At 39.4% G+C, this 13616-nt stretch overlaps 3 protein-coding genes across 5 annotated transcripts in view; 2 read left to right on the plus strand and 1 right to left on the minus strand.

Moving 5' to 3' along the window:
• rnf220b (ring finger protein 220b) overlaps positions 1–2297 on the plus strand; it is a 29286-nt gene extending 26989 nt beyond the window's left edge. For both annotated transcript variants that reach the window (XM_023400016.1, XM_087172250.1), the window contains 3 exons: positions 288–396; positions 1436–1510; positions 1610–2297. In XM_023400016.1, coding sequence (XP_023255784.1) covers positions 288–396; positions 1436–1510; positions 1610–1681 — 256 coding nt within the window. In that variant the 3' untranslated portion in view covers positions 1682–2297. The remainder of the gene's footprint in view (positions 1–287; positions 397–1435; positions 1511–1609) is intronic.
• Positions 2298–3253: 956 nt separating this feature from the next.
• Positions 3254–8431, plus strand: guk1b (guanylate kinase 1b). Of its 2 annotated transcripts, XM_023400009.2 has the most exons (9): positions 3254–3356; positions 4643–4758; positions 5011–5052; positions 5395–5520; positions 6698–6794; positions 7548–7686; positions 7924–8008; positions 8091–8176; positions 8343–8431. In XM_023400009.2, the coding sequence occupies exons 2-9, from the start codon at positions 4647–4649 to the stop codon at positions 8373–8375; spliced, it is 720 nt and encodes a 239-aa protein (XP_023255777.1). In that variant the 5' UTR covers positions 3254–3356; positions 4643–4646; the 3' UTR covers positions 8376–8431. The 2 variants fall into 2 exon arrangements, with proteins under 2 accessions (XP_023255777.1, XP_023255778.1); XM_023400010.2 differs by lacking the exon at positions 5395–5520.
• Positions 8432–8929: 498 nt separating this feature from the next.
• obscna (obscurin, cytoskeletal calmodulin and titin-interacting RhoGEF a) overlaps positions 8930–13616 on the minus strand; it is a 38879-nt gene continuing 34192 nt past the window's right edge. The window contains 10 exon segments of the mRNA XM_087172251.1: positions 8930–9692; positions 9832–9981; positions 10406–10502; positions 10754–10768; positions 10889–11112; positions 11609–11848; positions 12335–12440; positions 12648–12815; positions 13234–13347; positions 13456–13584. Coding sequence (XP_087028377.1) covers positions 9512–9692; positions 9832–9981; positions 10406–10502; positions 10754–10768; positions 10889–11112; positions 11609–11848; positions 12335–12440; positions 12648–12815; positions 13234–13347; positions 13456–13584 — 1424 coding nt within the window. The 3' untranslated portion in view covers positions 8930–9511.

The following is a 13616-nucleotide window of genomic DNA, read 5'->3' on the forward strand; positions in this document are numbered from 1 at the left end:
CCCCCCCCCCCCCCCCCGCCCTGCCTCACCTCACCACCCCCTGCCTACACTTATGATAAATGAGACAGCGAATGCAGGCAATGTGATTGCTGCTAAATTTCATGCTCAGTGTCCATGTTGGCCAGCGAATAATTTAATCTGTCTTCGATTTATAAATGACTCTCCAGTGTCTGCCTAACTCACGCACCCTCCCCTCTCCACTCCTGTTACCGTCCATCCATCCGTGTGTGTGTGTGTGTATGTGTCTATGTATGTATGCTTGCGTGTGTGTGTATTTGTGTGCACAGGCTCTCAGAGGACTCCACACTGACAACTCTGGATGCACTTAAAGCTCGGATACGGGATTTGGAAAAACAGTTGTCTAAAGGAGACAGATTTAAATGCCTCATCTGCATGGTGAGTACGAAGGCAAATTAAAGCGACAGAGCGGACACACAAAATGGAGATAACAGCGCAGTAGTGCAGAAACGGATGATATTCCTATAGGGACCTGTGTTTTGAGCTGGGCAATATATCAATATTGTTGGTCATGGTAATATTGAAATAATATTTAAAATCATAGGAACATTTGTCTGACATCACACTTCAATTACGGTGCAGACTCTCAGTATGATAAGTTGACATGAATGCGATGTGTCAAATCTGTATTATGTTAATATAGATTGATTCATAAATATAAAACAAATCTGGATCTTGAACCCTGGCTCTGACACTTAGTGTAAATATACTGATTAGATTTCTTTTCAAGACCGTTTTAGTCCAACACCGTAGATTAGTCAATTAATAAAATAGTTTCTATACAGAAAATGAATGTACATCATCACTTTATCATCTAAGTAATATATTGAGCAAAAATGCCACAAATGTGCTTGTTCCATATTCTCAAATGTGAGAATTAGCTGTTTTTTTCTATAATGAATTAGTACATTTACACCATCTTATCTCTGGTATTAGCCAAAAATGTAAATAGCTCTGTAACTGCAAAAAAAAACTCCAAACATTTAAATTGCTGTTTCATATTTTTGTGAAGCCCTGTGTCCAGGTGGACCTTTGATCAGAGTCTGTACATCTGAATACACTAATGATCCATAATTTTATTTTGAAGGAGGCAAGTCAAAAAGCTTTTTAAGTGATGGGCTCACCTTGCTTATTTTGATATGAAATGATGTGGAGAAATGCCAAAGCAATGTGTATTTTATCATCTGTTAAAAGGGAAACAGCGTAATAAAGCAGTAAACACCCCAGCTGGATCTTTCCGATCATTAAAGGAGCTTCAGTAAAAGTTGATGTAAAAGGAGTGTCTCCTCCTGTAATGCTCTTACTGTAGTTTCACATGGACATCTAGGGGCAGCTTTTTGTACTACAGGAAAGAGATCTTCACCTGTATCCTGTATCCTCTCTCTCTCTCTCTCTCTCTCTCTCTCTCTCTCTACAGGACACATACACAACCCCGCTCACTTCCATCCAGTGCTGGCATGTTCACTGCGAGGAGTGTTGGCTTCGGACGCTGGTAAAACATGAGATTCATCTTGATTGCTATAAACATGAAAATGAAGCAAAATGCCCAGATGCATGTTTGATGCAAGTGATTTTTTAAAATTTTTTTCAGGGAGCAAAGAAGTTGTGTCCTCAGTGCAACACCATCACTTCACCTGGAGACCTGAGGCGGGTTTACCTGTGAGAGGGGAGGGGCTTCTTTCTTTTAGCCAATCAGGGGTGGACTTGTGGGCAGCTGGCCTGTCATAGACTCCCACCCTCCTTCTTCTCCTCCTCCTCCTACCTTCCTGGTCATTTCTTTACGTCAGTGTACTCCTAAGTTCTAAGTTGAACAACAGCAAACGTGACCTTTGACCTTCCTTTTACAGCCCTGTACAATATCCATGTTCCTGCTGCAACATCAACCAGATCTGAAGAAACATTTAAAACCGACTGAGAGCTCAGGCACTGAAAAGACACATAGAGGAAAATGCTTTGGGACAATATTTATCGATTTTATAATCCTTTTGTCTGTTTTATGAAAAAAAAAAAGTTGAATCACATTCAAAGCACATGTACATACTTTTGTGTATGTTTGGATTGGTGTGTGTATATGATGTTGACTAGCAGAACAACATGACTATTTACTGTACAGAGTCTTTGATTAGATCATCTATTATTTGTTTAGCTCCTGCAGGTTCACTAACAGTAATATCATAACATCCAGGCTCATTTTGTCTCTGTCACTGACGTGTTTCTTTGTACAGGATCATTAAATCTAATTTTATCAATGTTACTACAATAAAATGTGCGTCTTAAAACATTGTTGTTTCACAAAATCTTTGAAAAGAGAAAGCAAAAGCATCTTGTATTGGTTATGATGACTGTATGTGGTGTATTCGCCCTTTAAGAAGTGGGTCGGTGTAGGATTAGCCAGGCAGAGCCCATCGCAGCTCATCCGGAGTGGAGGGAACACTAAACCCTGCTATTCTGAGCTTTTATTCGACCACTCGAGCACTGAGACAACCAGGGGTCAATCACACTACACACAGATGGAAAACACCACCAAATGCACAAGGGGGAAATTTTTAATGTCCGTACCATAATGATATAATTTAGGGTCGATCAGCAGTCAGTTAACAGCAGTTTTCAACTGCATGATTTATTTATTTTTCTTTAAGTTATCAAAACATAACTCCATTAGTGTGACAAGTGAAAGCGCAGAGCAGATGCTTCCCTCATTTCCCACGTATTTGCCCTTGAGCAAAGCTTTTAACCTCAAACTACAAGGCAGCTTCCAACTATGAACCTTCCTGTGAACGAACCTGAAATCCTGGATGAATAAAGATAGATTTAAAAAATAGTAAATAAATAATAAATAAAAGGCTTCAACACCTACTTTGTGATGATTGATTTTTTTCAATTACAGGTCATTTACCTCCTTAACGTTGACCTGGCTTTTTCTTTCAAAGCCAAAAGCCAAAATTCAAAATCTGGTGCTTCAGCAACAAGTCTCTGGAGTCTCAGTGGAAACAACTTCACCAAGTGAGTTTGTACAAATCTTCAGCTGCAGTACATCGTAGTGGATTTAAACAGTGTCACTATCATTTGTTCATGAAAACCCTCTTGTCTTGTGGTCTGCACGAAGTGTGCCCTGCATGGACGGTGTGGATAAAAACAAGCCAACATGCACACATGTGATTGGTCGCTGAGCTGAAGGGAGGTGGTGGTAATTCAGACTGACAGTGAGCTGCTTCAGTGAATCAGTGTGACACACACTCACACACACACACATACACACACATTGTATACAGTCCATTAAGAAGCCTTGCTGAAGAATCATCTGCCTCTGCGACACAGACGATACAGACAGAGACAAGGTAAGGTGGAATTTTTACTTGTTAAAAACTGATCATGCAATGATATGCTTTTAGTCATTTACTATATTAATTTGTACGATGAAAAAACATACAATAAAGCTTTTAAACATGGTGATATAGACACTGACAGAATTACTCCTTACTTTATGCAGGTGAGGAAACTTAGTTGAAGCTGAGTTCTGGTTTACACCTCAGCTTAAACTAGAAGAAAGTTACATTAAAGTTGTTTTCTACTGTTCAGGTATTTAGAAGTTATATTGCACATTCATAATATAGAAGTTCTAGCCAAAATAAAAAAGTCATTTGACACATTTCCATGATTGCTACGAGGAAATATGTCCTTCATAAGCACGTTCAGCAAAATGCACTTAAAACATCAAAAATAAAATGATTAAACAGCATTTTAACACTGTGTAGTTGGTTGAGGGGTAGCTCTTTTTTTTTTTTTATAGCTGTAAGCTGTATAGTGTAAATACTGAAGTACCACTAAAAATTGTACTTAAGTACAATACTTGAGTAAATGTACTGTTACATTCAATTTATGTGCTATTTTTTAAACTGGTACAGATCCTGTGTTATTAAGTAATTGTGTTGATGGGGATTCTAAATCAATTGATTCAACAACATCCCTGAAACATCATCCTCTCCTAGCACAGCAGGTAACTGGGCCACCTGTCCAGGACTCTTTGTGCTGCCTGGCCCAGATCCAATTAATCCTGCTGACTGACCTGCCATGACTTCATTAAGAGGCGTTCTTAACATTAACCCCAGGGCCTCTGGCTGTCTAACAAGTCAGCAATTAGGACATGGATGTGCTTTAATATTTTAATTAAAGAAAAAGGACATAGGAAATTTCTAAGTGTTAATTTATTATGAGTGGAGATTAAAGCCACAATAATATGGGAGCAAAGGTCTGCTTTTAACCCTGTACAGTTCGGGCCTGTTGGGATGTTTCCTCATGTGTAGTCAGTCAGTGTAGTGGATAAGAGAAGCTTGGATCAAAGGATTAGTCTAACTGCACCTTAGATCAGGGGAGCTTTACCAGCACTGCAGTAGTAATGTATAGGATGAGAGTTTAGCAATGTAAAATACTTCATAGGAACAATAGTTCACCACTCAGGGGTGATGGTAATGAATACTACGATACGCTGTATCTCATTCTAAAAATGGCTGCCATACCTTTAATGCTGGATTTAGTCTGGCATGAAAGATCTGCTTTTAATCCGCTTCTGGCACAAACCTGAGCTCACTCTGTCCCTGTCTGTCTGTCTGTCTGTCTGTCTCAGAATAATGTCAGGACTGAGGCCCGTGGTGCTGAGCGGCCCCTCCGGAGCAGGGAAGAGCACTCTAATGAAGAGGCTGATGAAGGAGCATGAAGACGTCTTTGGATTCAGCGTGTCACGTACGTTTGTGTGCCAACTGGTGATTGGCTTCCTCCATAACATTCTGTCTGGAGGAAGTTGGGCAGGAGGCAAGGCGTCTAATGCTGCATTGGCCTGTAGATTTGTGCGACATCAGTAAAACTTGTAATGTGGGGACTGAGATTTTTGCAGCAGCTCAGCATTCCACTTAGATATCCATCAAAAGCAAAATTACTCATGATTTATTGCTTTATTTCTGGATGGATTTTAATGCTGAAATCCTCTCCTCACAGACACAACAAGAAACCCTCGACCAGGAGAGGAAGATGGTAAAGGTACAGTTCTGGCTCGAAACAGAGCGCTGGTTGACATTTTCAGCACCTTCATGCTGCAGTAGGACCACCACGCTCTGAGATTCACCAAGCAGCAACCCTAGGCTTGGATTTGAATCTGTAGTGCTGTGATAAAAGTATATTTTCTGAACTAGGGTATTTGACAATACACCTCTTTCCTTTTGTGTCTATACCACCGGCCTCCCCGACCTGCATGGTCCACAACAACGCCCACAATACTTCTTACTCCCAAGTGAACTGCACAAATGGTTTTGTCCCTGCTGTATAGCTCCCTTGATATAAAGGGATAAACCTCTTTCTGTGCCTTTTTTGCTTTCTCCATAGGGCTGAACAAACTCCCCATGCTTCTGGGGGCTACTTTACTGCCTGTGGCAGACGTCTTTTCCTCTGAAGACTTAGAAATGTCAACTTCATTTTCGTGTCCAAATGAATCAGAAACCACAGATGAAGGTGACCTCAGTGTGATTCCTGATCACTGGTTTTTTTTTACGGCAAGAGGGAAGGGGGTTACTTTCATCATCCTGGCACGCTCTAATTGGATTCATAGGAACAAGTCATGTGACAAACAAAAAAATCGAAACAAAAAAAAGAAAAAAGAAAATGATATGATATGATCTCAGGAATCAGGATCAGACAGTCTACACTTTGGAGTAAAAAGCTTTTGAAAATAGCCCCCTGTGATGCCTCAGTAGTGAGCCCCATCTCCAGTCCAGTGACGTTTAACTGTCCCATTTCCCACTGTGGCCGAGAGAGCACTGATGATTTGCAACCATTAGTGTCACAGGATTCAGCAAGTGCATTTTTATATATATTATGTGTATTTATATATACATATACACATATATCTACAGGGTCCATCTGACCTTTCTAAAACGTTACATCCGTTTAATGTGTTGAAACTTCATGAAAACACTCAGGCAGACGACGGTATGCTATTCATGTTTCTTCTTTTTTCATACACTGACAATAAGACACTGAATATAGTTTTATTAATCCAAAATATGAGTAACACAACACAACAGTGGATTGCTTGGACCAAAGTGAACTTTTGATCTTGATCATGTACTGCAGTGCCATTTAAAATTCATTGTCTTGCTTTCAAGCGACGGCACAGTCACTTCCTGTTCTATCCAGCATTTCCCTTCAGATTGTTACTTCAGAGTCGTTATGCTAATGATTGCGTGCTATCACAGTGGCTGCTCGTGGTAGTAGTAGTAACGTGTTTGTTTCTAAAACTCTGTTGTTTTAGATCTCCAGAGGTTTTGATGTTGTGAAGATGGATCGGGTATGGACAATAAAATGTGTGTGACTGCTTACACTAATGGCATCTTAAGAAAATATTTGGCTAAAAACATATTTCTCACCTTAGCACGTTTTATGTTTAGAGAATGTCTGTTTTTTTGCAACTGCATAACAGTTTGAAATTTAGCTCAGAGGAGAACATCATGCACATAAACAATCTAAAATATTGGTTCATAGGATTCCCTTTAATTTTGCCTGTGATCACTGTGACGTTCACTATTTATTGTGATAAAACCGGGGTCATCTTTCACTAAACTACAATTCCTTTCCATTGTGCAAGGTTTAATGTCAGATCTAGATTTATTATTAATGTTGCATCTTACAGACTACCACTTCACAACAAGAGAGGCCATGGAGGAGGGCATCAGCAAGGGCGAATTCATTGAGAATGCAGAGTTTTCCGGCAACATGTATGGAACAAGGTAAATAGCCTATTTGCATCTCAGCATGAATGTCACTATATGTAATCAATGGCATCCGGATTTCAAAAAAAAAAAAAAGAAAGTATATTCCTTTTATATCTCTGTGCACATTTTTCTATTCATTCATTTGCAAAATGTATTTTTTCTTAAATATTATTCATTTTTAAAAGTATCCCAGTTCATAAGAATTTGACTTTTAACTGCCAAATTAACTTCATCTGTATGATTTAATTTTTTTAAATTGATTTAAATACAGTTTCAGAAGCTTTTCCATCCTGCCTACGAGAATGAAAGTAATACAGAGTTAATGAGTGAAAACCCAATAAGATAATGGTATACCAGTGTCAAAATTGATTAAAAAAAAATGAAGTCTGCCGCCTTGTATAAGAGGAGACTCTCAGATTGGGCCACAGGGATCAAAAGGCTATATAATAGCCTTGTGACAGATGGAGCTTTAACACCCTTTAGGTCAAAAAGAGCAGCGCCGCAGCTCAGCATCTTGTGTGTCACGTTTAATCTCTTGCTCTTATTCTGAAGATAACACACTCACTGCGGTCTGAGCAGCACGGATCAATGCAGCGATCCTCTTACCTTAGTCACTACATGTGAGGAGCAACAAAATGACATGGCTACACATTCAGTACATGTTTGGAGATTATCAAACCCACCTGTGTTCATTTCTGTGGTCCTGGTTATCTAAATGGGTTTGTGTTTGGTGTAATTTCATACTGTAACACTGCACTGTTTCTGCAGTAAAGCTGCCGTAGAAGACGTGCTGGCCAAGAACCTAATCTGCATCCTCGATGTGGACATCCAGGGTGTGAAAAGGATTAAAGAGACTGACCTGAACCCCATCTACATCTCCATCCAGCCTCCTTCCATGGAGATCCTGGTAAATGTCCAACTTTGTATATTGCATTAATCTAATACTGTATGTTACAATATTTCCATTTCTGCACTTAAGCTCATTCCATGCTTGTACGGATTAGAAAGTTGTTTGTTTTATACTTTCGATTGTCATGTTAAACAGCAGCAACCATGATGTTATCATATAACGGCTGTTTTGTTGTTTCATGTCTTGTCTTCATCTCTTGCTTAAGATAATGACAAGTTGTAATGTTTTTCTCAGGAAAAACGTCTGAGGGACAGGCAGACAGAAACAGAGGAGAGTTTACAGAAACGTCTGGAGGCAGCACGCATTGACATGGAGCTCAGTAAGTTTCTCGGCAGTTCTGCTCACACACGATGCTGAAATAAAGACAATCGTTTCAGCTGATTCATGTCTTTTTTTTCTAGGTAAGGAGCCGGGCGTGTTTGATATTGTTATCATTAATGATGACTTAGAGAGGGCCTATGAGGAGCTGAAAGATATCCTCAATGAGGTGAGTAAAAGAATAAAATGAACCGGCTGTTTTATTTAAACATACACTTTGCTACTATTGTCTGCCAGCTGTAGAATACAGATACTTTTATATTCACAAATCTCTAGACAAGACCATCAGTTTATCAGCAAAAATACTAAAGTAGTCCTCATCTCTCTTTCTACAGGAAATCCAAAAAGTTCAGGAGGCCAAATCATAAAAAGGAAACAGTAAACTCACCTGAAATTGAGCATCTCTGAGGATATTACATAGAGGGTAAAGAAAAACAAACTTTTCTTCAGATGGGAGTTAGATGGAAAGGAGGGATTCTGAGTTGAATGGTAGAATGTGTTAGATTTGGAGCAATTAATGGTCATTATCTATGTAAGAAAATCCTAACCCATCCTAACCCAAGTTACACATCAAAGAAAAACAATAGAAACAACTGCCAAAACCAGTGAAGTGTGGAGTACACACCTGCACCACCAGACAGTACCTGCTGCACGCACCACCACCAAGTTAGAAATTGTTTGGAAATTAATAACACTTTGATTTTTTTCTGTTGAATTCTAATATATTTAAATAAACCAACTCATAATTAAATGTAAAATTTAAAAATGTACTGACATGCTGAATATTACTCAAAGATTACATGAAGTCACTGCGTATATTTGTGTATATACTGTATGTGGGGCATGATGAGCACATTCAAAACATGTGCATGTATGTTTGTGTATGTGAGACTGAATAAAGAATTTGAGGACAATCACTGACCACTTTTGTGCCATTTAATTAATCTTTCATTCACTAACTCATTCAGGTGGGTTTTTGACCCAATATATTATTAATATTAAACTTAGAAGCGTCCAGTAAAACCTATAAATCTAATCAATTTCCCATTTATACATTGCAATCTTAAGGTAGAACATGTCAAGATTTAAATAAAATGCTGTAAAGAACTCAGAAATGTATCTGCCTTCTGTTTGGAGCAGAATGGCACAGAAAATATTTTATACTGTCAGACCAAACATTTGCAGCTGTCTGATGCTGAGGAGAAAAACATGTCACAGAGCAAACAGTGTGCGCTCGTGCATAGACTTAACTTATCCCTGATCTGTTTCCATGGAAACCAAAGCAAACAAAATGCACGGCACTCTCATGTACAAACTAATAGACAAGAACAATTTGGAAACTCATTAAGACGCATCACATTCTCATAATCAGAGGATAGCAAAATGATTTAAAAACTGACCACACAGCTGAAATGAAATGTATCGGTTATAAGGCTGCATATTTTTTTTTTAGGAAAACCTGCTGGTGAAAGAAAATCCTACTTTTTTTTTTGGCATCATTGCGTTACTGGAAGAAGGGACCCTGCAGCTTGGTGTGGACCAGGTCTCGTTTCTCTTCCTTCTGATTGAGGTAAGCTTTAAGCTTGTCTGTGGAGAAACACACCTTGGATTGTCGGGCTTTGTGTGGCGCACGAGGAGCACGCAGCCATGGGTTCTGGAGACACTCGGCTGCAGTGGGTCTCCCCCTGCAAAATTAAATTTCACAATTTTATCGAATATACACATTTATGTTCCTCATCCACTAATGCAACTTTTTACACTAATAATCTTTGGTTTGGTTTGCATCAGAAGAATGACTTACTACATTTTAACAGATACACTTACCAGGATTTGTTATTCAGGCTGGTCTTCATGAAGTTTAAGGCTCCCTCTGACAGACCAGGGTAACAGCGTCCAAACTGGATCTTCCCCTTCTTGATGTTTCTGTCTTGCTCCCAGCTGAGCTCTGCATGAAACGGGCTGTCGGCGCTCAACCTAGCAAAGAAAGCAATTATACAAAAACATAATACATGCTAACTTCTAATTACTAAGTAAGTTAATCATTTTGCCTCAGTGAAGTACAGAAGAGTTTGTCTGCAGCACTGTTAACATTCATATTTGCTCAGAACTTCAGTGAATAAACCTACAGCCTACCTAAATAACAAGAAAATATTATGTACAGAGAGAACATTCAGACATTTTAATCTGTAAAATTGAAATTTTGTCAACTACCATCGCAAAGAATTTGTTATGCTGTTGTTGATTGTTGCTATTTTACAAAAATGGCAGCCACCTTTATCAAATCATCAGTATCTTATCTTATTATCATTATTATTTTTTTAACCCAGTAAACATGACCACATATTTTCTAAAAGTATATATGTATATGCAGCTGTTCCACCTGTATGTTTGGACTTACATGATGAACGACAGAACTCCAATAGCCCAAACATCAGTTTCAGGCCCGACACCCTGACCCTCCAGGATCTCCGGAGCTTTAGGAAGGACAATATAAACTGGCAAAATAGACAGACACAGGACATTGTTCATAGAGAGTTGTGCTTTTACTGGCTATGCCACATTCACTCACATTTTTAATTTTCTATTTTAAGAAAATGACTAAAATCAGAAAGAATTGGATAAAAAAAAAATATATTAAAATGGACTTGGGCTTGTTAGGTTATGGTAGCTAGGATCAGCTGAGGTGAATGAAGTTAGGCTGAGTTATTTCCATCCATCAATCCGTCCTCCCTTAAAGAATATGTACCTTTGCTGCGGCAGTCTGTTGAAGGCCATGACAGTCAAAGGTTTAGTACATTAGAAGAATCAACAACAATGCGAGCTTTAATATCTCACACAATTTAATTTCCCTTTTGAAATTAAACAAGGAATGCAACAGTACCTTTGCTCTCCGACAGGCCCTGGATGTGCTCGATGTTGAGGGGCTGTCCGGGTGTGTAGGACTGAGCTGAGCCAAAGTCCACAATCTTCAAGTGGTTACCATCATCCACCAGCATGTTGTCAGACTTCAGGTCCAGGTGGATGACTCGACGGCTGTGAAGGTAATCGACTGCACTCAGAATCTGAACCAGCAGCTCAGCGACATGGGTCTCTGCATACAGATCTCTGAAAGGTAAGGGACACAGACAGGCAAGTTTGTACAGCTTAGTTACAGTATGTGATGGGTTGCTACAAATGGCTACAGGTTGCATAAACATAAGACATTTTAGACACAGGTCTGAAAAAGCCCTAATATGATCAGCATTGCTCATGAAAACTGTCTCAGTGAGGTCTCCTATTTTGGAATCATGTTGTAATCAGTCTTGCATGGAGTATTCCTCCAACAGGCTCCTCAGGACAAGACAAGGAGGAGGATTTTTTCACTGTAATGGACTGAATGAACTTCCTTGATGAAATAGTGGAATTGTGATCAGATGTATCCACTAGACCAGAGGGCTGGGGCTCATTACAGTCGTTAAGAAACAATGCTCACAAAACTATGAATAACTGCCTTTCTTGGCAATATGGCATGCTCTGGAATAAAGTGTGAGACAGACAAACCCACCAAGTAGTAAAGAGTCAAAGCAAGGACGGAGTTTTCTGTTTGTGAGCCCTCTTTTACCTCGCAGCCAGACTGTAGAGCAGCTCCTTGCCGGGACAAAGCTCCTCCACTAACACCAGGTAGTAGGAGGTGAGGTAGGCAGTGTGCAGCTGCACCAGGTGTGGGTGATGAAGCCTCTTCAGCAGCTGGTACTCCCTCAGCACCAGCTGTCTCTGCTCTGCCTGGTAAGGGGTGATCTTGGCTGCAAACACTTTGCTCGTTTCAACATCTCTACACAGGGTTATTACACTGAAACGACCCCTGATAGAGAAGAGAGCAAAAGATGGAGACGAACAGAGAAAGGCTGTGTGGCAAACTGGTGAGATAAAAGACAAGAATGCTCTGAACCTAATGCATGGTGGAACTGGTCCCAGTCCCTTGTGACCCTAAATAAGCAGTATCATTTTGAGTCCCGTTGGTACATACAGCTGAAGTGATTTTTATGCCTTACCAAGAATTAAAGTCTGTTCGAAAACACAGATACTTCAATTTTGTCATAAAAGTAGAGACAAATAAAGATACTGAATATCAGCATTAAAAAAAAAAAAATCAGGTTTAAATCAGAAATATCAGTTTGTTTCAGACTTGAGAAACTGGAAAAGTTACACCTAAATTAAAAAATATCATCATGTGCCATCAAACGGAAATAAACACTACAGTAAAAATAAAGTATTTACACTACATTTAGGTCATTATGTAGAAAAGGGACGTTAAAGCTCCTCCCTTGGATTTAATTAAAAATCCCACCTGTTAATCTCAGAGAGGAAGCTGTAGTTCCTTTGTGTTGTTTGTTGTTCTGATCCAGTGACCTTTGACCCCAGGGTCTCAGTCAGGGTTAGCGAAATGTGAGTCTCTATACAACAAAGTAAATAGAGGTGAAAATGTTAAAGCCTTCCATGTAAGTGGCCGATGAACATATAAACTCTCATTGCTGTAAATACTCTGTGAAGCAAAGTCCTAATGATCACAAATACTAAATACGGAAAAATGAATGAATGATTGAAATCACACATATGCAACAGCGAACATACAACATCGTGTCTGACAGTATTTTTCTCACCTTCGGGATGAGTAGCCATAACAACAGGTGCTGAAGCATCACTGAAAGGTCCTGCTCCTGTCTTGGTGATGCAGCCAACCCTGAACACATAAGACGCTCCTCTCGCTAAGTCCTTCACCACATAGCAGCTGTCTGTCACATTGTCTGACAGGACTGTCCACGCCCCACCTGCAGGAACACACGATACATGAGATTTACTGCACTGATACTAGTGATTTTGTACCATAGGAAATATAATTTTTAACTTAATTGAACTTTAAGATTAACATGAAGACAAGTACTCAAAGTCAAAACAGTCACAGTGTGGACTTTAACTGGTTGTCAGCTACATGAAATTGAAATAATCTAAAGATGATGGTGACTGAAAAATATCTAATAGTCATTCCAAACACCATGTTCTGCACATGCCTGATGAAATGCTCGTTTAAATGCATGGATTTTCATTATGAAACATTTTGACCATATATACAAATAGATTACATTTTATATTTTGTTAACTGGAACTATCTGTCAAACACAAACAACTATTTGGTTTCCTTTTAACACAAACTATCAATGTGCTGCTGTATAGTCTCTGTAAACTCACCATCTGAACAGAACTGCACACAGTAGGTGAGAGGGTCACTAGACTGGATCGGTTTCCAAACCAGCAGGACTCTGCTTCCATCTAACTGCAGAACTTCAGGCTTGTTGGGACGGACTGGCAGATATGGAAATAATGGACAAGCAGGCTTATAGCAAAAATGATGACAGCATAGCTATTTCAGACAGGAAATATTTGATCCACAGAATGTAGCTTGTTCACTACCTTTTGTCTTTTTGAATGCAGGTATTTTGAAAGAAGGAAGGATTTTGGAGGTCCTCTTTTTTGGACTCTCAAGACCAGCACTACGCTCCCTTTTAGGTGGGATGGGAGCTGATCCTTTTACTATTGGCCCTGTTATAATGGACAAATAAAAAAATAAAAAA

This window comes from Seriola lalandi, unplaced genomic scaffold (genome assembly GCF_002814215.2).
Source record: "Seriola lalandi dorsalis isolate HSWRI2012SDOR001 ecotype SW California unplaced genomic scaffold, Sedor1 jcf7180002052130, whole genome shotgun sequence".
Lineage (NCBI taxonomy): Eukaryota > Metazoa > Chordata > Actinopteri > Carangiformes > Carangidae > Seriola > Seriola lalandi.

What these genes read in the sequence shown, in the direction of transcription:
- guk1b (XM_023400009.2), top strand. Translation starts at nt 4,647, where the DNA reads ATGTCAGGACTGAGGCCCGTGGTGCTGAGCGGCCCCTCCGGAGCAGGG. An exon ending in ACGCATTGACATGGAGCTCA is followed by an intron (nt 8,009 to 8,090) that starts GTAAGTTTCTCG and finishes TTTTTTTTCTAG; the next exon opens with GTAAGGAGCCGGGCGTGTTT. An exon ending in TGAAAGATATCCTCAATGAG is followed by an intron (nt 8,177 to 8,342) that starts GTGAGTAAAAGA and finishes CTCTTTCTACAG; the next exon opens with GAAATCCAAAAAGTTCAGGA.